The sequence below is a fragment of the Suillus fuscotomentosus genome (genome assembly GCF_016647785.1).
Source record: "Suillus fuscotomentosus strain FC203 chromosome Unknown F5891scaffold_110, whole genome shotgun sequence".
Lineage (NCBI taxonomy): Eukaryota > Fungi > Basidiomycota > Agaricomycetes > Boletales > Suillaceae > Suillus > Suillus fuscotomentosus.
The window spans coordinates 67,059-93,331 of record NW_024539622.1 but is presented as its reverse complement, the minus strand read 5'-3'; the positions used below and the strand labels follow the sequence as shown (position 1 = coordinate 93,331).

Below are 26,273 nucleotides of genomic sequence, written 5' to 3'. Positions count from 1 at the left end.
TTCCGTTGTGTTTTCAATGTACCTAGCTAGATAACATCATGTCCTGAAAATTTAGATGAAGTTGAATAATCCTAGATGTGAAATCATGTCAATGATGACCAGAAGAGAAAATTGATGTGATTGTGCAACGGTCCAGTGCTGTCCTATTAGTGCAGCCCCTCAAGAGGATGTATCCTACTGAGGGCATTAAGGTAGGTGATATATCATCAAAACTTGAACATGCAATTACTGCAGCTGTGGGAGGTGGGAATATATGATACATCATAGGTATTGCTGCCGCGCTTGAAAATGCATGATATATTATGTTCTGAGGTATCAAGGTAGGTGATGTATCATCAAAATATACAATTACTGTAGCTGTACACAGGGGGAGGGAATATATGATACATCATAGCCTATAGGTATTGCTGCCACACTTGAAAATAGTGATATATCACTATTTTCAAGTGTGGCGAGACCGGAAGGAGGGTATATAGAATACATCATATGTATTGCAGCTGTGCTTGTGTGTGACCCACTGAGGCAGGTGACGCCTGGCTACTAAGAAAGGAAGCATCACCCATCCAGTAGTTCAGAGGATCATTCAGCTCATTTTCAGTGGGTGATATATCATTAAAATATCCAGTAACTGCAGCTGCAAAACTTGAAAGTACCTGATATATCAAGGCTCTATGGCTGGTAGTATATCCTCTGTAAGTATGATATATCATGGCACTAGTATGATTGATGTATCATCTTCGGCTGCTAAATCCTCAGTAAGTACATGATATATCATGGCGCTGTGATTGATGTATCACTTTCCCACACATTGTGTCATAGACCAGGATATAACACCTCTCTTCTACTATGAGAGGAATATAATACATCATAATGACACTATTGCCTGTCCCCGAACCAGCCAGCAGTAACATGCTCTGCAACATGCTAACAGAGAGTGTGTGAATGACAGGCGCAATCCAAGGAACCTGAAACGCACCTGACAGCCTTGTAAAGCCATGCCATAAGTGCATGATACTTTTTTTCTAGCATTCAAAAATCCGAGTGAGGGTTGCAATGTGGAGGGTAGCATTGAAGGATTTGACTTGCGAGCTTGATGGTGGATTGCCACTCCTCCGGTCCATCAGTATAGACTAAGTCTGCGAAAATAATATATTTAGCATTGTCGGTCTACAATAAAAACACCTAAAAACCTATGATAGTAGCCACAGCACCATCAGCGTCAGATAAGTGGGCAAAAGGACAAGGTTAGCCTGACATAAGAAAAAAGGTCACACACATTCTGAAGCGGAACATGGCCATGGCACCATCAGCATTGGGTAAAGACAAGGATATGCACAGAGCAGGACATGGACACGGCACCATCAGCATCAAGTAAGCAGGTCAAAAAAGAGATTACACACATCCTGACAATGAGCGAAAACATTCAGTAAAGAAAAGAGTGTGAGCAACTCAAAGTAGTAGTGAGACAGAGAATGGACCTGCATGTCATTTTCAAACCAAACTTTTAAAATTCAACTGTGAGAATAAACTCGGCATTTCCCGCATTGATCAGAATCCATCTAAGTGTTTCACTCCTCAGCGCTGCGCTGTAGCTACCATTTACATTTTCAACTATTTTGATTATGCTAATGCTCTACACTCATTCCTGCTTGTCCACTTGTGAGTATTTCTTCTTATATGGGCTTTTGCCACTCATTTCACTCATTTTCAATCATTCTAGTTTGTGTTTTCATGTCTGCATTTCTGCGCTTGTTTGTCCCTGTCCACACTTATCTTTGGTTGCCTGTGAGTGTTCCTGCTTTTTTTCACTCATTTTCCAATTCATATAATTGCACTTGTGACCAGTGATCTTCCTCACTCATTCTCATTTGCCAGTTCTCGATGCTCAACAGTCACCGTTCTCATTCTTGTTCTAGTTGTTTTTTCATACTACTCCCTCACTAAACTAATATTTGATCATAAATTTCAGGGTATTGTGTTGCACAAGTCCATGCTGTCTTCACACTGACAAGTCATGCTGTGGCTGCCTTATTTCGCACACCTGCCAAGGCACCTACCCACTTTGCTTATGTGGAGTGATTCATGCCATTCAGGCAACCCAAAGCAAACCATGGTTTGTACAAAATTTTGTGCATCATTTGTAATGGAGAGCATCTTGTGAGCATCATCAATATCTCCGATATTCACAGGAGTGTACACCTTATTCCAAAATTTGGCCCAGTCATACCTCGCAAATGGACGAGCAGTACTGTTCTGGATCTTTGTTCTACCCTCTTTGTAAACTCATTGTTACACACTCAAATAGATCTGTTAGGTGGAGCCCTAAGAGGGGCGTCATCCACTAACATCTGTGATGTAACCGGAAGGATCCAGTGTAGTGACTGAGACTGGTGACGTCGAGTCGGCAGATATCAGAGACATGCAATGAGCACTTGAGAAAAGATACTAGAGACTGAAGCTGAGGGGCTTCAGAGGAAAGTATGTTCCTGGGAAGATTGAGTAGATTCAAGTTAGAGAATCTAGTACAAGGTGGCCAACTACTTATACTAAGTGGAGAGGGTTGAGGGCAAGGCTACCGTACTGTAGGTAAGGGTAGAGGGGAAATGGAAAGGGTATAGGTACGCTGGCAGCAGAGCCTGATTAGTGATGGGAGGTTGAATGTGGAATGAGACCAAGAAACGTTGGAACAAACCAACGGTAAAAGATACAATGTGCAGCACGCATGAGTCAGAGGAAAGATAAGAGCAGATAAGGCAAGCCACATTGGTGGTACGAGTCAGGACGAGTCATATCCCAAAGGCACGTGTGCATGTTTGTGTGGTAGGAGGGAGATGAGGGATGGGAACAGTCCCGAGGATCCGGTCAATGGATAGTTGGTAAAGGAGTATGAGCTGGAGGTAGGCGAGGATGAGGATGAAGGGGAAAAATGATAGGGGGGCCATGTAGCTGATGTTACTTGTAACACTCATTTAGTGACAGGCATGCTTATCTCACTATAATCTGGCTGGCAGAATTTACTCCAAGTTCATTGGAAATACAACAATTTCTGCTGAATCTGACCGGTAGATTTTATTACCTTTGAAATACAATGATTTCAGTTGATTTCGGTCAAATTAGCAGATTTTCTGGAATTCAGCTGTTTTACATGTGAGTTTGATGAGTTCAGTGGAATTCCCATGGGAGGTTTTTCCTGATGTGACTAATAATACCGCTTCATGGACCCACTGCTTGTGCAGCATTACATATTTCATTTGTGTAGTACTAGCTACTTTCTTACTAGTAGTAATTTATTTGTCTTTCTTGAATCTTGCTTATCTGCTGATTGTGGTTCTAGCTGCTGTTGTTCTTACTCACATGGTAGCTATTCATCAGAGAACTGGTGGACAGATTAGAATAATATACATAGGGATCCACATGGGTATGGGTAACCCGTGCAGGTCATGGGTAGTGTTGCCGCGGCTCCGGCTTGTTGCCGGTTCTAGCTGTGGCCTGAGCTAAAAATAGCTGAGTTGACAAGTGGTTATGGCTTGTGTAATTACAGTTCAGCCCAGCTCGAATAGTTATAGCTAAGTTGACTTAAGGGCTTAAAACCAACTCTATTAATAATATATTATATAAGCCAAAAATAGATTTACAATTTAGGACTCCAGTCATTGAGAACTGTGATGAGAACTCAGAGCAGATTGTCGATCACATTAATTCACAAACACACTCTACATTTACAATAACTTTATTGATATCAATGGGTCCTAGGCAACTGCACGGATGAACCCACGGGTGCCCGAAGTCATACCCGGACCCGGACCCGCACATATACTCAGACCCACAGCGCGGGTATCGGGTATCACAGCAGGTAGAGTGTATAGACACCCGGAGTACTACCCCTGGAGGGTATACCTGCGGGTCTCGCATAGAAATACCTACAGTAGGAACAAAATTTAAACAATGTATTCTACAACACAATAGCATCCCACCCATCCTCCATAAGCATCTCATCACCTTGAACATCAGCAAGAGCAGCAACAGACTGCACGTCCTCCATCTTGACGAGGCCAAGCTGGCTCCAATAGCCGAGACATAGGATTGCACGTGTCGTCTGGGCAGAGAGTCGCGAACGGACATGGGTGAGTAGAAGACGACCACAGCTAAACAGCCATTCAACATCAACAGATGTTGCTGTAAAGGAAAATAAATTATGAGCAACAAAAAAAAAACACGCACCTGGGATTGTGAGGTAATCTAGTGCCATTCACGAAAGACGAGGGTAGAGTGTGCGACGTTCATTCCACCATGCGAGTGCATTGTCGACATCTTCAACATCAGTGCTGAGATAGCAATCGAGTTCGTCCTGTAGGTCACTGTTTACTGGTGGGGCGAGTGCGGGAATGTTATCAAAGATATTCTATACAAGACAGTCAGTGAGCGAGTAGTACTGGAATAAATAATTTGACTTACAGTTGAGGACGCCACAATGCTGGCATCAGAATTATATCCTGCATCATCTATCTCCCCGTTAGCATTGTCAGTTGAGTATGAGCGGTCGAACTCTGCACGCACTAGTGTATGCACCAAGTCAATCCAACCTTCTTCCCATTTTGCGCATTGGAAGTAAGCTAATTTGTGGCGTGGATGGAGAACTATAATATAAGTTAGTTGGTAGGTACTGAAAATAAAATACAATTGGACTCACTCATTGCGATGCAGTAGACATCAGATCTGTCAGTGAGCTCATAGTAACGATTTAGAGTTTTCTTGGCAAGTCCTGAAGCCGCACGAATTGATGGAAGCAGTCGTTTGTTGAGCATGTGAGTTGAGAGTGTCTCGTCAATGAGATCCATTGCCGGGATCACTGTTGCAAGGCTTGGTGTTGAGCGTGAAAAAAACATGGTAGCATCTTTGAGGATCTAAATTATGTTAGCAAAATCAAACAACTCCACACAGTGCGCATGATGCCGGCCTCACCTTCAACATGTTGCAGAGTTGCTCAACTATACTCCATTCATCATCACTCAACTCAAACACCCTCAATCCCAATTCGCGTCTCTGCGACACTGCATCTATCGCCTTCCGATGGTTCAGAGCATATTCCAACATGTCATATGTGGAATTCCAGCATGTCGACACATCTCTCAGCAACATGCTAGGCTTCATCTGCAACTCACTCAAGATGTCGTTCCAGGCGGGGAGAAGCTTTGTGGTGGGGTGGATGATTTTGAATCCAAGTTTGCGAAGCTATTCAATGTGCGGTCAGCTGTGAGTTTTTTTATATTGTTGTGATCAACACACCTTCACTAGTGCTAACTGGACCGGAATTATCGTATTTCGTAGTTCTTCTCATTCGTCACTCATCAGCAGCACAGTTGCATCGACCAGACCCTCGGTGTTGTCCCCCACATTGTCATCATCTCCTGCAATCTCTGTGATGGTCACATAATCTTCCAGCTCAATATTCTCACTCAATTCCTCAAGTTGTTCCTTCAGTCGACTTTCCTCTGCCGTCAATGCAGCCTCATCATCATTGGAATTATCCTGCTTCCTCTTCATCAAATAAAACTCACGGATCACCGATTTTGCCATGAGATTGACCATGTGCAGGAAGCACCTGGTATGCGTCGCTCGTCCTCCAAAATTTGGCAGGTCAACAGTCAGTTCATCAATCATAGCGTCATTGTTCGACACGTTGTCGCATGTGACACAAAGAGTCTGCACCTTTGTAAGTTTGAATTTTCCTAAGTGTTCAAGTCTTTGCTTACCTTTTCATGTGCTACGAAATCTTCCAGGACACCCTGAAATGCATGAGCAAGTTGTTCACTGGTATGAGACTATTGTGACCATTATATTGGCATCAGCGCTTCAATGTTTGTAAGTGATTTTTACCTTTGAAACTTCAACGATATCTAACGGCAAGCACAGTGGTTCACCTTTGAACTCCAGGTGTGCCAATATGGCCACAAGGGCTCTATGGTTTGGAGAGGTCCACCCATCAGTACTGAAGTTAATCTTTCCTTCATATTCCTGGTTTGTTTTTCAGTCTTTGAATGAATCATAATCATGTAACTAAGCTTACACTTGTCATTTTAGCGATGCGTTGATGGGTTCTTGCAAAAACGAGGCAGACATCTTGCGAGACAGTCAAAGGAGATGGTAAGTAATATTCTGGTTGTCCAGTCTTCATTAATGACTGAAACCCTCTATCGCGAACGATTTCAAATGGATGCAGGTTTTCCGACACCCAACACACAATTTCTGCTCTGTCAAGCATGTCAGGCTCTGCTCAAGACACCATCGAGAGTACCATACCTTGTTTCGGTGTGGGTATGCTGACGGTGAGAGTATGTGATTTTTCCTTTACCCTTTCTTTCGAATGACGCAGTGATTGATCCATTTCTTAGGACACTGCCAACAATATTCTTCCAAACCTCGTCAACATCTTTTGCTTCATCTGCAGCCTTCAAAATGTCTTCTCCCCAACACAAGCGCATGTGTTTGCGCAGGTTTCCTGTTGAACGTGCATCACCTTTATCGAGGTAACACCTCACAGTGGCTTTGCAACCCTTGGCTTGGCACCTGAATTCATGCGCTCGCTGCCCATTCTGCTCACTAATCTTGGGAATTGGATGAAAGAATGCATACACTTGTGAGTTCCACTCTTTCATCAGTCATTCTGTTGGTGTCCAATGAATTGATATCATTTTTTGATAGGTTTAAACCTGCACTTAGCTCGTCTCCAGCACTTTCTTCTTCGTTCATGGGCACCACAAGTTCAATATCACTATCATTTGCATTGTTGTGCAACTCCTCCTCCTCCTCTGTTCGCACAAAAGCTCATCAACTTGGTGCAGCTGCTGCCTCAGACAATGCTGTGGCCTTCTAGGTGGTGCCACTATCTTTAGGCAATGCCGCAACCTTCTTGGGTGCCATTGCATCAGTACTTTCAGCATGTTAGTTCTTTTTCGCCTTCTTTGGCTGCACTGTCACATTATCTCCATTGGAATCAGCCTTCCGTTTCTTCAATGTTGTTTCTTCAAGGGCAGCCTTCGCTTTGACAGAGATCTTTGGGATTCATTTTTCAGTGTTGGACTGCATTGTGCGAGTGGATGTTGGGTGAATTTTGCTAGTATAGGTTTGCGAAAAATTTGATAGCCTTTGCCCGATTGTATTAGAGATTGACTTGTATAGTACATCCAAATATCATTCATTTGATGGACAGTAACTAGCTATCTTCTGAAAACCCGGGCTAAGGGTACGGGTACAGGTATGTGTGCCTTAATGTCAGACCCCTACCCCTACCCCAGCAATACCCGGACCCGTGCAGTTGCCTAATGGGTCCACAAGATAAAGTAAGTAATTCTGATACAGTGTACAACCACTGGTTGACACACCATCATTCCTTGACACACTCGGCCATAACTCATTAAATTAATGTTTGATCAACATTGTAATTCTGTAGTTAGGTCTATAGATACATCTAGTAGGCATGGAATTTTTTTTGACCAATCTCACTGAGCAATGTTTCACATATGAATGAATTCTTACCGAAATGTGGCTCAAAATGGAGCATCAACTTTGTAAAGGTAGTGTACTGGGCAATACAGGTTATCATGTTGCTACAAAAATGATGCAGTCAGTAGGTGACACATTCACCAAAGTGTGGACCATAAATTGTGGCAAAAGAATTGATATTTCACTGTGTCCGAACGTAGATTATGCAGAGGCCACTGAAGTGTGACACAGCAAGGCACTTAGGGGCGTGGGAACAAAAACACGTCAATTTGTATTGACACGTCAACAATGAACATGCTTTTCCCAGCCATATTTCCATCCATAGTGTCGTTCTGTTCCTGCTATAAATGGTCTATCATGCAAAATCCAATTCTGCGAAGAAGCGAGACAAGCACCATAGTGCTGCCTTATCTATGGCAGATGCATTAGCAGCATATATTGCAGAGCAGGCCAAACCAGAGAAAGAACGAGTAATTGTCGACTTCATCATTCAATCTGCGGACCGTGGCATCCCTCTTACACATGACATCATTAAAGGATTCAGGAGAAGAATTTGAGAGCTAGCGGTGAGGTTTGTGTTGAAGTGGATCGTGCGTGTGATAGTGTTATCGCAGCAACATGTGACATATGTCACACTGGTCACAGGTGTGTCAATGACAGGTTTCACTTGCCCAAGCTCAAATGCACTCCCATACATTATTATCATCACTTATTAAAATTCTAGTACCTCAGTCGTATATATTGAACTATTTATTATTATTCTAGCGCTTAGAAACTGCGATTTTCGAGGTGTTTGGTGTACAGGAGGCCAATTGACACTTGCTGTGTCAACCAGTGGTTGTACACTGTAATGTGCAAAAACTAAAATAAATCACTAGTTATATAGTACTGCAACTTGTGCAAGAAGGTTGCGAGAGCAGCGCACATCAGCACAAAACACGGAGAGACTCATTGAAAGGCAGCGGGGAGTCGAGAGAGCTGTTGAAATCCTAGGAGGAGGGGAAAGAACTGTTCAAATAACTCAGAGATCCAGGTGGGGACATTACTTGAGGCGACTTCTATGTCGCGGTTGTGGGGGCAGGAATTAGTGTTGAGATTGAAGAGAGGTATTAGTTGTGAACATTTGTAAATAGAATAGTCTTCTCGATTTAAATGTGAACTGGTGTTGTTATCGGTGATGATTGAATGGTGGGCAATGACTTGAGATCAGCGTGGTCCGAACTTGAATGAGAATTGATGGACTCACTCTGCAAATGGTAAGCAATGAGCTTGGATCAGCATGGTCTGAGCTCAAACAAGAATCGACTGACTCACTCTGTGAATGGTAAGCAACGAGCTTGGATCAGTGTGGTCTGAGCTTGAACAATAATCGACTGACTCACTCTGCAAACAGTAGGCAATGAGCTTGGATCAGCATGGTCCGAGCTTGAATGAGAAAAGGTAGGCCATTGGGCAGGAAAGAGTGTTGCAAGTAAGAAGAAAGGTTGTGACAAGAATGGATGAAGTTGAACAACAAGTACTTACACATTCAAAACCATCTCACCCCCCAAAATAACTACACAAAACAGAATTGGAGGAAAGGTGTATGGGTTCCTCAGTATCCTCTCCCATGGCACTTGCACTTGTCCTCTTCCTGGGACAGAGAATGATGGATGGAGTCGGGGGTGCTGGAATAGAGAGAGCGGGGATGGGAGGTGCATGTATTTGTTTGTTACTTACGAGAGGTGTTAGTTGAGGTTTAAGAAGGAAAAAAAGAAGAGGGATAGGGGACAAAGGAGGGAAGGATGTGCGTCAGAATCATGAGTATGTGATCAGTCTTCAGAAACATAACCTATGAACACCAATGCGCACCCAACCAGAATAAGAAATGAACAGTGAACGAAATGGAGCTACAGATGAAATGAAAATGAAACTCGGACAAAATAAGAACCACATGAAAAGAAGGGGCGATCGATAACACACACCTCTAACTAACACATCATGATGCTCAAATGTAATGGAAGTAGCGAGGAGGGAGAGGAGGACCATGATAATGAGACTAAGGGGGTAACACAGTCTGTGTATGAGATCATTGGCATTGGGAGTATTGGCATTATGTGAGACGCAACACAGATCCCCTGTACAAGAAGCAGAAAAATGGAAGACCAAAACAAAACAAGAAATCCATAAGCTTTGCTAAAGCAAACAAGTGAAGAGGAAATGTACCCCAACATCTCAAGCCTCTCATCCCCCCAATGATGATGATGTCCGTCATTTCCTATCTCACCTGCACCATGCAGACCCAGGCCTTGCATGATGCCCCCAGCTGCATTCAGTGATGCATTCAAAGCTAATATTGATGCAGTAAAGTGGAGGGAGGGGGAAGGGCGCCCATGCCTGTGCCCATGTCCATGTCCTGCAGAAAGTAGAATATGTTCAACAGCTTCTTTGGCTACATACGTGCCTGAAAACATGAGGTAGACACATTAGGTGAAGAGGAGAGTGGTTTGTGTGTGTGCTGGGCTGGGTAGGGGGTTAGTTTGGGCGGGTAATATGGAAGGGTAGAGAGGATACAAGGTTGCAAGAAACATAAATATATGTGCAGTTGTGCAAACAATGAAGTGATATGTGTTACAACATGCTACACGAGCCCCCAGCTACCAGCCTGCCCTCTGCCACCTTGCACGGCAATGACACAATACCTGGACCTTTAGGTCTTGATGATAGATGATGATAGAAGAAAAGCCCGGAAGATGCTGGCTTAGATAAATGGTCTGGACCGCATATGACGACATAGGTCTAGAAGACCTATTTATGTTATCAAGATAGAAGGCAAGCCTCATGGTTGCCCCATGCACTGATAGAAGGACGCCTCATGGTCCTTATCCTAGATAGAAGCCTGCCTCATGCATGGTATCTCTGACTCGATAGATAAGCAGATTAGAACCCAGCTTCAAGCTGAGCTTAGATACGATAGAGTAGCCTTATATAAGGTCGATGATTAAAGTAGATGTTCCTTACTTTAATTTTACTGGGTTTTACCTTGAACTGCTTGTCTTGCTAAAGCTACTTGCTCAACATTCGATCCGCACCTTCAGAAGGACTTGAGACCCCTTCTGCCTGTAACCACTACTATCGCTTGCCTCTGCTAGCATACGCAACTCTTGCTTGTTTGGAAGAGCCGACCTTGGACTCTCAGCATGAGGTATCACTGTTGTGATCGTCGCTGTTAGATTCATCCCAGTTCGCATACGACGACGCACTGTCGTAACAATATGTGCATGGGAACGACTGGAGAGCAAAACTCACCCAAACCCATCCTTGTTTCTACCAAGAAAAGGCCCGCCTGCTGTGATGCCAAACACATCAAACACGACTCAATAGCCTAGGCCTGTACATGCCAATGACCTGATAGCCTGTCTGCACACCCAGACCAATCTGCCCAAGCAGAATTGCAGCATGCATGTAACTCATGCCAAAAGACTGTCTTTGCTTAGATTCCAAGAAAATTGGTTATAATAAGGCAAGGAAGAGGATGCAGGGGATGCTGAGCTGGAACAAGAGCTGGTGCCCATTGTGAGATTGACTTTGCTAGAGCTTACGCCCTCCCCACCTTGGACGTTGCTCACCACACTCCATGGAGACATCAGAGCAGGGGTAGGAGCCATGTGCAATTCCTCAGGTTTTGTTACTGGTTGTGATTGATGAACAGGGTCAAGGAAAGAAAAGAAGTTATGAGAAAAGGAATGTTTGTGATGATGGCCTCTATGTGCTATCACGCTAGCTGGCACTGCACCTGCAGAGTTTGACTTGGAGATAGAGCCTGAGGAGCCGAATGAAAAAGAAGCTGTATGATCATGTCCGATCTGAAGGGGTTCGCTTTGAGATGCAGGTATATGAAGGTCGATTTGGGATTGTGAATTGATATTTGAGGCAGATTCGACGTCTGTAGGGAGATCTTTAGAGATAGTTGTGTGTGAGCTGGGAAAGAATATTGATAGGTTGCGCGAATGCATCTGGTTGTGTCTTCGTCCGTGTCCTCTGAGTCCTTCTGGAGGGTCATCAAGCTGAGCTGATTCAAATGGATGAAGTGGGACATGGAACATGTTGGCGAGTGGGGATGGCATGGGTGCCATGAATGGACCCAAAGATATGCCTCATACTTGACCATGAGATGCATGGAAGGGCGAGCTAGGCGGTGAATTTAAAGAAATGCTAGGTGGATGTCTACCTGTGTAATCTGTAGTATAGACTTTAATGAACACTTTTGAGATTATTAAATTGACTGAAAATCTATTCGAAATAATGCTACAATATATATACTAAGGTATGCTAATTGTAAGTACCTGGTCCATGTATGTGTAAGCACAGACTTGTCTATGGTCTGTGCTATCGATGACAAATCATGTCCATCTTGGACATTTCCAGTTATTAGTTGTTCCCTACATTATTCATCTATGTATTTATTACTAATCTTTCTCTCCTGTGCTCATACTCTCATCATCATGCACTAACTCTAACACTCCCCCTCAAGCACAGCTTACCTTCATTTCTTCTCTCAATCTTTCCAATCTCAGCTTTGGCAGTGCTTTTGTGAAAGCATCCACGAGGTTTTTGTCTGTTGGTATGTACTCTAATTTATCGTGCTGTTTTCAATAACTGACCAGATGAAATGATAGTATATGTTGATATGCTTTGTTCGAGCATGGAGCTTGTTGTTCAATGCGAGGGCAATGGCGCCTTGATTATCGGAATAGATGGTGATAGGTGCATCTGTTCTTTCATAAAGTTCTTTTAGTAATGACTGAAGATATAGCACTTCTCTTGTGACAGACATCAATGCAATGTACTCAGCTTCTGCAGTCGATAGTGCTATTATTGTTTGCTTCCTTGCACTCCAGGCTATCGGCGATCCATGCAGCAGGACCAAGTACCCTGATATAGAATGCCTGTGGGCTTGACTTGCCCTGTCCACATCCGCATAAGCCTCCAGGTCTTCTTCTTTTCCTCCTAAGGTAAGCTTTGCTTTCTTTGTTGCTTTCAGGTAGCGGATGACACACTTTGCTGCTTCCCAGTGTGACTTTGCCGGTTCTCACATGAATTGCAACAGTACCAACACTGCTAGTGCTATGTCTGGCCTGGTGCAGGTTGCTGCATACATTAGCAATCCAATTGCTCTCTGGTACAAGACATGTTGTTCATGTATTTCAAGTTTGGTGCCTGGCGAATGGTCTGACTGTTCTTTCATCAGCTGTATTCCAGTCTTCATAAGAATGTGTGCTGGTTTTGTGTCTTCGAGATAAAAATGCTCGACAATGGTGTCAACATACACTTCTTGTGATAGCATTATGGTTCACGTGCTTCGGTCTCTCTCTATCTTGAGACCCAACAACCAGGTAAGCTCCCCCAGATCTGTAATCTCAAACTTTTGACACAACTGATCTTTGAACTTCTGTATATGTTCTAGATGCTTCGACATTATGATGGTGTGCTTGTCCTGCTCCCTCCGATAGTACACTGCTTGATCGACTTGTGAGCGTGTATATCCAGCTTTGAGGAAAAATTCTTCTAGCTCCTTGGACCACTCAAAACTGACTTGCTTTAGGCTGTACAAGCTTCTCAACAGCCTCAAGACCTTTCTCTCATCTCCTTTCTTCAAGTATCCAGATGGTGCCTACATATACACATCGTCCTTGAGTGTAGTGTTTAGGCAAGCACCCTTTGTATCTACTTGGTGCATTTCCCAATCATTTCTTGCAGCCATCGATAGGACCGTTCATATGGTCGTCATATTGGAGGTGGGTGTGAAGGTTTCTTGATAGTCTATTCTGTATTCTTGTCACTGACTGTTTGCTACTAGATGTGCCTGGAGTTTTATCTTCTCTCCATTGGGACCTTGCTTGGTTGCCAGTATGAAGTGGCATGGTATAACATTTGCATCTCTAGGTGGGTCTATGATTTCCCATGTTCCTAGTTTCTCTAACTGACCAATTTTGTAGTCCATAGCTTCTTGCCATTCCTCTGCATCTGGACCATTTAATGCTTCTTTAAGTGTTGGTTCTTTTTCTGCAGCTGCCATGGCCATATATAAAAAAGAATCTGATTGAGTGTCATCCAGTGAGTCTTCCATTGCTATGGTCGCTCTTTCTCCTTCATTCAATGCTTTGTAGTATCCTGCAGGGGGTTGTACTCTTGTGGCTTTGGGCATTATTGGATCTGGCAGTCTCTGTATACCCTGGTGTGGCATTTTGGGAGGTTGTGTCATATCCTGCATTCCAGACCCAGACCTATCACACACATCATTTCTGGATTTCCAGATCCAGCTGACTTCTATCTATTGTCTGGATCTGACCTGCATCTATCTTCCATGCCTTATCCCTTTGTACATTCCTTCTCCAGTTAGACTATACTCATTTTCTGTACCTCATTTCATCTCTGCCTTTATTTTCCTATGTTCTCATTTCTGTCTTCATTTACTATTTTCAAATAGACTAGTGTTAGACTTTTCTATATCCTCCGTCCACAGCCTCGCATAGCTTTGGACTGCGCTGACTGATTCTCTATTAAGTCCTCAGTAGTATATAAACCCTGTAGAATCTTTGTACTTCCTTAGTTCGAATATTATCTTAGACTCTGCTCATCCCCTCCTCCGTCCGACTTGAGTTCCCTCCTGTCATCCTCTGCTAGTCTTAGGATTGACTCCTATAGACTTGTCACCTCTGCCTCTACCTCTGGTAGTCCTCTGCTGTTTCCTTTCTAGTTCGGACATCATCTGGATTAGTCATATCACTTGTTCCCAAACATCTGTTGGAATTCCCGTGCATCGGACATCGGACTCCGGACATCATCCAACAGCCTTCAGAAGTTAGGGGCACATACTCGGGTAAGGGGTGCAGCGCATGAGCTGAAGCCAAGCCCTTTGTATTCAACCCTTGAGCATGTTCTTAACAGGTTGGCTTGGTGCTTGGGGGACTTGGGGGTGTACAGTCCAGCAGTCGAGCTGTAGAATGCAAGGTTGATCGGATGGTACACCCAGCTCCTCTTTTTTCTCCATCCAAAACAGGACCAGAATATCTGTTACATACATACACATCATTTCAAAGGTAGACCAGTATGTGTCAGTCTTTGAGCAGGCAAACTGGAACTTCAAGTTCATTGCTTTGTCATACGAACGAGCATATATGGAAGGAAGGAAACACTTCGACTTCCCAGTCACAATTATTTACCATGGCAGCAAGTCGCTGGCAGCTGAGATGCCAGCCAAGAGTGTACATGCTTGTTTCTCCTCCTGGCCAATTATATCAACCTGCTTTGAACCAACAACTTCATAGGTATAACCACTGGCAGGCTGGTAGATGATATTGGTTTGGTCAATGTTGACTAAGAACTGGGGGAAGGTGATCATGTCGTTGCGGATTGTGAGCGCAAGCCGAAGGAACTGCTCATGACAGACCTCATTCAAGTTGGTAAGAAGTTTCTGAGCTGCACAGGTTCCTTTACGCATGGTGTAGCGCAAGTTTTCATACAAGAACATTTGCACCCAAGAGTCGGAATACTTGAACATCGATCCATTGTAAGCCTTTGTCATGAATATGTAAGGGATTCTGTAGCGCAGCAACCCAACAATGATACCATGGCAGTGTGATGTGTTTAGAGTGATACCAACTTGGCGAAGAGTTGAAAGCTGATCGATAATGGCTTTCACTACATCAGGATAAGGGGAAAGTACATATGTTGGTTCGTGTGACAGTGCTTGATGCTTGATGTCCTTGCTCTGCACATGTGATGACAGAGTCTTTCCATCATGGGTGAGTCCCAGTTCAATCAATCCAATATCTAATGACTTGTGGAGTAAGGGTCTCATACCGTGGATCCAATTTCTGAGCGTGATAACAGATGGCATGTGGAGACATGCCTGGTCCGCCACTGAGCTTTGCAGCTCACAGGATTATTGGCCACAGAATTGGACTCTGCCAATTCACTTGTTGTGCATCAGTTGGCACTTGAGTATGTTTACGACCACCATGAGTAGGTGGTCTTTTCTGGCGAATGTTCTCTTTAATGACATGGTGTGGGCGGGATAACTTGGCGAGTGAGTGAGAAGGCTGCGAGCCAAGGCTTTGCACTGGTGGCTGCAGTACATCATTAACTGATTGTAGTTTGTTCTTGAATTAAATGAGATTATGTCTAATGAACCGTTCAAAACAAGACTTACATTTTTCACTTGTGCACAATGGGCACGCTGGCGATCTCGGTCACAGGTGCATTTCAGGAGTTTCTTTTCTCTTGCTTTCAGTGTTGCACTGAATTCCTCTTCCTCCCGCTCATCACTGCGCACAAGATTCTCCTCATGGACAGCATCAAGATATTCTTGCCGTGAGATGATGCTAAAGTGCCTAAGCAACCCGGTCCTGAGCTGAGACGGTGAGACTCATAGATCTAAGGAGACATGCAACTTGGAGGGTGGTATATTGGAGGAAATGTGGGAGGCAGAAGACTCGTAGGAGAAAGGACATTCTGAGAAGGATGTTGGTTGGGACAGAGAATCAGACGGAGTGTGACAGTCATTGTCGGAAGCAGAAAAATGACCCCGGAGAAGATAGATGAGCTCATTGATGCACAAGAAATCTTTCTTGTTGTCCATAAATAATGGGACATTGAAGAGAAAATGATGAATTATGTTGATCATTGCAACTGCACATGAGTGTGAGTCAACCTGCCTGCCATGGAGTAATACAGCGCCTTTGGACAATGGTTGGAAGCCATGCTCCCACAGCCATCATTGGATGAGATCAATGTCTTCCTTTGGCAACGACCAATCCAATGAGTCGCCGTAACGGACCTCTTGTTTCTTCCCATCAATCAGCAAAACAGTCTAATGTATGCCACTGACATTCAGAGGGAATAGGATATGTGTGAGCTCTTCATTCACCAAGGAATCACCAAGCTGACAGAGCCTTCTAAAACACTTGTCAATTGAGTAACGACTCCATCGCTCACAACTGCAACGTAATGTTTTGATGAATGTCAGATCTTCGACAATTGTTGTCTGGCAAAGCTGGGGATTAAGCTGGATGTGGAGGGATATCTCGTTCACCATTGCATCAACGAAGCAGCCCTTCATTGGTGTGGATGATAGGAACTCTGCAAGATCGAGCACCTGCAGTGATGCAGCCGGGCCATTAAGAGTAGTACCCCACCCAAGTACCTGAAGACTACTAAAAACCTCGTCAATGGCAGCTACAAGATCAGTGTCTGCATTTTCTCACTGGCCTGCTAGCCAATCATGAGCCAGACTCCAGTGCTCTTTCGCTGCAACAGCACACCCTAAGTCATGCCAATACTGAACTACCCAACATGGAAGATTACCCGGAAACTGTGGATCCTTGATAGATTTTGTGCCATCATGATAGGCCTGACCGAAGATATCCAGGAGCTGAGTGGACAGACTGAGTGGTGGAAGGGAGCAATCCAGGAAGTCAGCCGGCACAGCATTTGCAATGTAGTGCTCAGAAGTGAAAAAATGATGCAAGTCGGTCACCATGAGTGAGTGATCAAATGGTGGCAGATTGGTGAAGTCAAGAAGAGCCGAGATGGGCAGGTGCAGAGCTGGAATAAATGAATTGTAGCATAAAGGAAATACAAGCAGATGTGCATAATCCTGTTGCGGGTCAAGAGAAAGATCAATAACACTATCCTGGGTGGAAGAATTCATGGTTGGTTGAGACAGGGACGTTCAGACCAGACAAATAAACTTACAACTATATCAATGTACCCTCGCATTCAATATTCCACTGAGACATTGCAGAAAGCTAGAAAGAAGTCAAATATGTTGCAATCTCTGCCATCAACTGAGGATCAGTTGAGCTAGCCAATCCAATTCAGACACTCCCAGTCCTCCAACCTCCAGGGGTAGTCCAACCACCTTAGCGAATCTATTTTAAGTTTGTCACAAGTCACAGTGGTGAATGAACATGCGAACCTACCATTATGTCATGTCACACCACAACCCCCACGAACCTAAGGTTGAATGTATACAGTACATTTGTTGTCCGAATTTGTGTGCTGCAGCTAAATTTGATTTAGACTTATGCATTAATTCAAACAATGTTTGTCCTGGGATGGCCTTTGGAGGTAAGCAGTTTTTAAGCCAAGTAGGGTAATTAATGGCTTTGGCCCATAGAAATTTTGGCAGGTCTTTTGCCAATAACATGGCCCATGCATGTTCAACCAATGTCCAATTGAGGTGTTTGGCTATGCCATTCTGCTGCGGAGAGTCATGTACTGTGAGTTACCTTGTTATTCCTTGCTTCTTCAAGTACTTATCGAATTCATTACTCATATATTCTCCTCTGCAATCAGATCGAACTTTGTGCAGGTGTGCCCCACGTTTTCTGCTGACATAAGCTTCATACTGTTTGAATGTGGTGAGTGTGTCACTTTTTCTCTTCAAAAATGTTATCTTCGTCTCCCAGCTATAGTCATCAGTAAAACTGATGTAATATAGACATCCACTGATTGTTGCTGTCTGTGTAGGTCCCCACAAGTCCGTGTGCACAAGTTCTCCATAAGTCTTTGCACAATTCTTTGTCTCCTTTGGGAATTGCTGACACGATGCCTTTGCTTGTGTGCAGCTCTCACAATATTCTGGTTTCTAGTTTAACTCCAAATCTATTCCTCTAACTGTTCCCTTCTTTACAGCTTCAAGTATCGCTTCTTGCAAGATGTGTCCTAGGATGTGATGGGCTTCAAAAATGGTATGTTTTGTTCTTGCTACATTTGCGCTATGTGTTGCTGATGATAAGATTCGATATAGTCCATCTATCTGTGGGATTTCAGCTATGGCTTTGTGCTCTGGTACTGAGGTGAGTATTTTGTCCTCGAAGTGCACTGTGAAGCTGGCAGTAGCAATCCTGTTGGCTGATATCAGCATAAACACCATCTTCAGCGTGTATAGGGTGTCTTTGAGGGTTACAGTAGTTCTCTTCATCCCACAAGGTAAGTCTATCCTTATGTCCCTTTTTCCTATAGCACTGATGGTAGAACTGTCTGCAGTGTGCACATCTTGTGCTTCAATGAAGGTGAACATTACGAATTTCAATTGGTCTGGATAGAAATGGGATGTTGCACCTGAATTGATAATGGCTCCTCATCTCTCGGCAGGTATGTTGATCTTCTTTGCCGCATTTGCTAGATCTGACATGACAAAGGCATAATCATTGACTCTTTTGATCTTGTCTGCCATATTAGTGGTTTGTCTTGGCGCCTTTCTTCCTTGTCTTGGTCCCTGACCTTCCTTCCCTCCTCCAGCTCTCCAGCAATCAAATTTATAGTGACCCTTCCTGTCACAATTGAAGCAAGTGATATCTTCACTCTTGCTCATTGAGGTACATCCTCTTAGCGTGTTTGTCCTTGCTGTAAACGCACTATTATTCCCTTTCTTCTGTATCTTGGGATTGGTTATCTGCTGATGTTCATATTTTTTCTGTGATAACATTTATCAGCTCATACAAGGTAAGCGGCTGCTTCATTATGTGCACTGTGGCATTTATTGATGAGAGTATTGGTCTGTAGGATTCTGGTAATGATCCCATGATAATGGTATAGTAATCTCTCTTGTCTATGCTTACTCCTATTCCTGCTAACGATTCTTGGATCCTTAACAGGTCTCCAAAATGCGCCTTTACATCTCCGCCTTCCTCACATCTGGTGTCCTGGAGTTTTTATCACAGGCCCATCTGGACCACCTCCGTCTTTCCTTTGTGGATGTGGCATACTTCTGTCCATATCTTTGAGGCTTCCCCAAGGCTCTAGATGTACAACAATAGTTGGTCCGAGACTGTACTAAATCTATGTTGCTTGATGAGTGAGTCCTTCTGTTGAAACTCATCTATCTTTTTCTCCTGTTCTTCTATCTCCATCTGGGTAGCTACTGATTTGTTTGGCTTTAGTGCTTGTCCTTGCGAGTCGATCTCAAAAGGTACAGGCTCCTTTATCCTACCATCAAGATAGCACATCAAACCTCACGCTTGTATCACTGTTTGGGCCCTTTTCTTATAGGTTATCCAGTTTGTTCTGTCATTGGAAAGCTGGGGGATGTTATATAGTGATAAAGAGCTGGGGAGCATCGTATCCATGGTAGTAGCAGGGCTCATAACCTTTAATCTGTAGTATAGACTTTAATAAAGACTTTTGAGATTATTAAATTGACTGAAAATCTATTCAAAATAATGCTACAATATATATACTAAGGTACACTAATTGTAAGTACCTGGTCTGTATGTGTAAGCATGGACTTGTCTATGGTCCATGCTATCAATGACAAATCATGTCCATCTCGGACATTTCCAGTTATTAGTCATTCCCTACATTATTCATCTATGTATATATTACTAAGCTTTCTCTTCTGTGCTCGTACTTTCATCATCATGTACTAACTCTAACAACCTGTTGGTTGATGTGCTGGTATTCCTGGACCAAGCTGTGGTTGTCGAAGACTAGCAGGCACTGCTATCAATGTAGGTGCCATTATTGGCTCATTGTCTAGTATGAGCACAGACGTGTATGAGCTTGGATCAGCGTGGTGCGAGCTCAAATGAGGATCAACAGACTCACTCTGTGAATAGTGAGCAACAAGCTTAGATCAGCATGGTTTGAGCTCAGACAAGAATCGACAGACTCACTCTGTGAACGGTGAGTAATGAGCTTGGATCAGTGTGGTTTGAGCTCAAACAAGGATTGACATACTCACTCTGCAAACAGTGGGCAGCAACCTTGAGTCAGCATCAAACGAAGATCAATACATTCAGCAACTGCAAACGGTGGACAACGACTTGAGTCAGTATGGCCCAAGCTCAAATGAAGATCAACACACTCACCAACTGCAAACAGTGGACAACAACTTAGGTCAGCATGGCCCAAGGCTTCTTCATATGCGTGGATGGCAGTAGCCACAGCTTCTTCATATGCTTGGACAGCAGCATTCACAGCTTCCCTGACAGCATCTGCATGTGCAGATATCAGATACTGTTTGAAAGCAACATAAAAAAGGGAACTGACTTTTGCTGGTAATGAAGATAGTGCTGCTTGTCGAAAATGTAGAAAGAGTGTTCAAGGATAATGACAGCAGCTAAATAGTCAATAATCAGCAGGTTCATCACAACATCAGTCAGTGAGAATGAGGTAGAAATAATATACCCACACCCTAACAATAAATCAGCAATTGTATTGGTAAGGAAGGCAGGAGAGGACAGAGGATGACCACACTCACAAGCTGTCAATGTACCGACAATATCTTCACTCAGTAGCTCAAGGTCAGTAGAGGATGAATGTACTGACCTCCTACCAATAGATAATCAATTGTGTTGGTCAGGGATACAAATAATCAATGAACTCACATCCTATCAACAGATAAGAAGACTTAGATTTGATGGACAATTGACACACTCACAGCCTGTAGATGGTGGGTAACAACTTAGATCAGCATGGCCTAAGCTCAAAAGAGGATCAACACACTCACAGGCTGCAAATGGTGGGCAATGACTTGGATCAGCATGGCTGTTGCTCAAATGAGGATTGACACACTCACTCCCTGTGAACAGTGGGCAACAACTTGGATCAGCATGGTTGTTGCTCAAATGAGGATCAATACACTCACTCCCTGCGAACTTTGATCAGTGGGCTGAGCTTAAAGGAAGATCAAAGCACTCACATATCATGAATGGTGGGCAATAACCATGGCATAAAGCCATTGTCGCAGTCAGTGCTGATGCCTAGTTCAGATATTAGTTAGGGTGAGACACCCATCAAAAAGAAAAATCAATCAATAGTCAAGGTCATTGATGACAAAAGTAGTAGCAGCAGTATGAGCAAAAACATAGAAATAGTAAAGGTAGCAGTATAGAAAAAAATTAAGAGACACATATAGACGTTGTTGCGATATCATCTGGAACATCATCACATTTGTCCTCTGCAATGACTCTGAGAAGGGCCTCACAATTGCGACTGCCAGAAGTTGTTGTGCTGATGGCAGATATCAGTATGTCACTACAGCCAGATGCCAAGAGATCTTCATGGCTCGCTGAGCCCATAACACACATCAAGTCATACTCCATATCCTTTTTGGATGCTGACCAGCCCTTCATGAAGTGGAGTCACTCTTTTTCAGCGTGAACTTGGTCATTTGCAAGGCTTCCATCAAGTAAGGACTAATGTGATTGTGTTTCTTGGTGAATGTATCACTGCTGGAGGAAAATATGTGCTCACATGGAATGGCAGAGGCTTGGATCAGGAGAAAGTCCATGGCAATTTTATAGAGTGTTGGAAAGATTGATTTCGAAACCTAGTCCACCATCAGTACCTCATCATCAACAAATCCTGTAATAGACTCTTACCATCCAAAAAGATAGAAGATCTGTCTTTCTGGGACTAAGAACACCTGTGCCATAAGCATTGAACTCGTCTTTGACTGATTGAGAGCCACCCTGGTGACACGGCAGTAAGTCCAACTCAGGAAGTCCATAAATCATTGAGCCTAGAGTTGCAGGGTGTGGCTGACGAGTCAATTCATTGGATTGCATGGAGACATCTGTTGTTCTCTTGCTCCGCATCTGTGGGACATATCAATTCAAAGTTTGGCTGTTATTATTATCTGGCAGACATACCAGTTGGAGAATATAGTTTTTCACCTGTGTAATTCGTGGCACTGACTAATGTTCATTTATCCATGTCAGACATCTTGTGGGGTCAACAACTATACACAACAATGAGAATTTATTCTTATTCAAGCATCAAAAAGACTCACACATTGCAACAGCATATGCTCCTGTGAGGCTCACTCAGTCATCGTACTTGGCTGCCCATGTTAAACCTATAGCGACAAAAGGTGCACAACGTGGGACAAGGTCTTCCATAAGCTTCCATCTTTGAATCAACCCTTCAAAGGCTGGAATAGTGCTACTCAGAAGAGGACTGGTTTTGCCGGACATGCATTGTTGGGCGTGGTGCGGTGCCTAATGTAGAATAGTAAATATGTTAGAAGTTTTGGACATATGAAAACATACTTCTAGAATAAGCTTGAGATCCTGTAGGACTTGCCAACCCATAGGGCTCAATTTATAGTGAGCTATGCAGCATTGAGCAGGGAGATCAATCCAATGGTCAATGGCCTGGGCAAGAGTTAAGCTGTGTGAAGATTCTAATGACATGAGACATTACCTGCCATAGGATCCTCAAACGATTGAACATGATGTATGTCAAATCCCAATGAGTGGGCTCATCACATAGCAATTCGACTATCAGCAGGGCCATATGCTCACCATTGTTGTTTACAAACCATCCCTCTGCATTGCCAGAAGTAATGGCAGCTTGAAAACTGTCATGATGCTGGCCTGATGAGTGGATCATGTGGACAACATCTCTGGCCCGAGTGATAACATCACTTTGCAGAGCCTTGATGTACTCGACTTTCTTGAAAGTGTAAGGGCCAGCTACAAAAGTGTCAGCCAAATGTAAGAAATCAACTTTAGAATATTTGTCGAGGATGTGTTGGACACATATGTTCACTATATGTGGCAAACATGGAGATTCAGTGATCAAGAGTGTCAAATTCGATCCTATCATTTTGTAACAGCTGCGAGAGCTTGTCCATTGCAGTCTGGCTATTACTGGCATTGTCCAAGGTGAAGTGTCCAATCTGGACAAAGTCAGAGCATACGACAGAGTACAATGAAACACTAACATTATGTTTCACTTCAGTGCGATCAATGAGCTCCAATATTTTTGAAGTGAGTGCCTTTCCTGTATGGCTACCAGGAATATGATGAAAGGCTATTAGAGCAGCCTTCAAAACAAGTGTGGCTTTGCATTCTTTTGCAATCCAATGTGCAGTTACAGCAAGGAAGGGACAGAGCTTAGAATTGGACCAAATATCAGATGTGAATGAAATTTGTCCTTGGGCGGTCTACAAGATATGAAAATACTCTATACAATAGATAGTTAAACACTCACAGTGAGGTCAAGTTTGATGGCTGCAAAGTGTTCATCCCACACATTGATGATTAGTTGCCGAAGCTTTGAATGATGGGGAATATCAGAATCCTCTAGGTCTTGCCACAAGAGGCAGAGCAGTTGACAAAACTCTGGACATTCAATGACACTGATTGCCTAGATATGATGGTTAGCAAGAACACATAAAAAATGAACAGTACTTACTTGGTTGTCAGCTACAATAAACTTCATGATCTTTCAATGCATCTCCTCAATAAAGAAGTCTTATAAGTCATAATCCAAAGATGCTGACTTCCCAACACCAGGCCTTGAACTGTCACGTCTGGAATTAGGGGGAGGGCCAAGTGTCTCAATCGTGCAAGTGGGATTTTGGAGTTGTTTCTGCAACTCACTGAAGGTCCAGCCTTCATTAAGGCAGTCACTTACAGGATGGATGCCGATTGGCCATTGCTGCTTCTCAAATTCCTTGAGGTAAAGGTCAATATGAACTTTATGAATGTGTAGATGGAGAGGGGTATTGCTTGTGGACAGACTGTAGATAGTGAGGGAATAGGACGAGTCTATCTTATTTGAATCCCTGGTAAAGGGGTGAGAAGAGTAGAAGAGACTCTCAGACATGTTACTCACTCACATGGTACACAAATGTGCTCACCAGTGTCTGAGTTCTTCCTAAAGAAGAACTGGATATTGGAAGTAGTCTTGAGGCCTCTTTTTCTCGTGGCAAAAGGGTTAGTGTGTTGAGTACTGGTTGTCATCTGAGTTGTTGTCTGTAGTGGGCTTGGGCCCTGTGTGTGCGTGGCAGCTACAGCTTGAGGTGGGACATCATCATCTTCACTGCTGCCAACATTGTTGATGTCAATCTACTTGTCATCATCTGGATGGGCAGCTGCATTATCCTGCCTATATCTCTGAGGCAGTTGTTGTTGTCTCATAGGGTGGTGAAGTGCAGTAGTAATCACAGCAGCTGCAGTGGGAGCAGGAGCATTAGGCACAGGAGTGGGAGCAACATGAGTAGGAGCAAGAACAATAGGTGTGGGAGCGATAAGAGCAGGAGAGACAGGTGCAGGTGCAGGTGTAGGAGCAGCTTCAACCTGGGGGATTTCAGCATTCTGTCAACGACATCCACAATGGTTCATGTTAGTAGTATTAGTGCTGGAGATGTAACGAGAGACTTACCCATACATAACATATATATCTTCATCCTGGGAACTCCAGAAAAACACCGCTGTGCACAATGGTACAGAATCACCTTGGCACCGCAGGGTCTAAACACAATAGTTAATAGCAATACATAATGATTAAGACTGAAGACTGGAGTACTGATACACATACATTTCATTTAGCAGCTCCCCATAATATCACAACTTCTCCCTACTGTATTGGCCAGATCATGGTGACTGGTGTAACACTCGGATCGGTGTTGGGCACATATCCTGTCAAATTCACATATTACATTCCTCAACATTCTTCCGACCTTCCAAAAGTTTCACACACTTGTCCAAGTCGTCCAAAGGCCATCTGTCCACTTCCGAGACCTTTTTAGCTTTTCTGATCCTCCGTACCATGTCCTGTCCTTGTCTGTTTGACTTTGCTGGTGCGTTTTTCACTTAGTTATTTGTTATTGATTATTTCTAGGGGCACATATGTTGAAATCCCTTGCTAATATGTATAGATATGCACCTCATGTGTTATTACATGTATATCGTCGTAGCTGCTCGTCTTGAGTCTTATTACATTTCAGATGTCTTATCTCACTACAGTTTTCACCTATGCAGATTCCAGACTTTCACGCAGTAGGATATAATCTGGTTCACTAATCCTTACAACTCACTTCACTCCCCTTGCTATGAGTCATAGTTAGTAGAGTCACTTTCGGATTTTAGTACTTTGTGCAATCGATCTTTGTTCATTTGGAACGATTGTTTGGCCTGACCGCTGCCATTTTGCCTATTGATTTCCTTAAATCTTTCGACAGACTTTGCTAGTTAATCTACACAAGTTCTATACTTTGACAAATCACCGTATTCTCCACCGGAAACCTTTGTTGTTTCACCGGAAGCTCACTGGAAGCTTCGCGCAACCTTGGACCTTCATTTCTTGATGTCAGACCTTAACCAGACCCTTCAGACAACTCATCAGACACTTCAGACAAGTCATCAGAACTCTGAACACACTTGAGGTATCCTTTCCTTCTCTCATCTTCAATCTTAACAAGATATCCCTTGCATTTTATATCAAGAGATAATCCTACAGGCAGTCTCTTTGAGACAAACATCTCACTCGCACTTTTGAGTCTTAAGGTAACACCTTTGTATAGCCCACCAGGGATCAACTCTTTACACTGGTTCTTGAATGTGGGTGGGGATCTCTGTGAGGAGGATGCAAGTATGAAAACTGACATAATGTATAGTTAAATCTTGCTGAGCAGGAAAGATCGGTTGGGAATGAAAGCTTAGGAAAAATTGAGGTGATCATCACAGACTGCAGTGTACAGTGTACCCTGATCAGCGTGGGAGTTAATATGCAGGAATTGCACTGCATAGTACATATATGCACAGACCATGTGCAATACATACACATGTAAATACTAGGCAAACAATCTCAAACATGCGCATTGTACAGATGTAGTACTGAAAGAAGAAAAAAGAAAGAAAAGCTATATAGCACATTTCTTGATCCAATGTGAGGTGGGAGTAGTTACAGGTGTTGGGGTATCATTGCATAGACATGAACTTGTGAATGATGAGTTCATGGATGCAGTGTGTAAGGATAAATGAAACTAC

At 43.4% G+C, this 26,273-nt stretch overlaps 4 protein-coding genes across 4 annotated transcripts; 1 reads left to right on the top strand and 3 right to left on the bottom strand.

The window, feature by feature from the left end:
- Positions 1-2,079: 2,079 nt before the first annotated feature.
- Positions 2,080-2,253, top strand: F5891DRAFT_904786 (uncharacterized protein; the record flags this gene model as incomplete). The annotated part of the gene is made up of 1 exon (XM_041373529.1): positions 2,080-2,253. A coding segment is annotated over one exon (174 nt), but the record flags the coding sequence as incomplete, so codon positions are not given.
- Positions 2,254-4,539: 2,286 nt separating this feature from the next.
- F5891DRAFT_901788 (uncharacterized protein) lies at positions 4,540-5,028 on the bottom strand (the record flags this gene model as incomplete). The annotated part of the gene is made up of 3 exons (XM_041373475.1): positions 4,540-4,637; positions 4,691-4,904; positions 4,963-5,028. Coding segments are annotated over 3 exons (378 nt in total), but the record flags the coding sequence as incomplete, so codon positions are not given.
- Positions 5,029-10,952: 5,924 nt separating this feature from the next.
- F5891DRAFT_1209363 (uncharacterized protein) lies at positions 10,953-11,618 on the bottom strand (the record flags this gene model as incomplete). The annotated part of the gene is made up of 1 exon (XM_041369132.1): positions 10,953-11,618. The coding sequence occupies one exon, from the start codon at positions 11,616-11,618 to the stop codon at positions 10,953-10,955; it is 666 nt and encodes a 221-aa protein (XP_041218606.1).
- A 2,789-nt stretch (positions 11,619-14,407) lies between these two features.
- On the bottom strand, positions 14,408-17,197 carry F5891DRAFT_986235 (uncharacterized protein; the record flags this gene model as incomplete). Its single annotated transcript, XM_041377727.1, has 7 exons — positions 14,408-14,556; positions 14,755-15,362; positions 15,427-15,647; positions 15,698-15,898; positions 16,325-16,333; positions 16,376-16,697; positions 16,752-17,197. 7 exons carry the CDS (start codon positions 17,195-17,197, stop codon positions 14,408-14,410), a joined length of 1,956 nt encoding a protein of 651 aa, XP_041218605.1.
- Between the last annotated feature and the right edge of the window lie 9,076 nt (positions 17,198-26,273).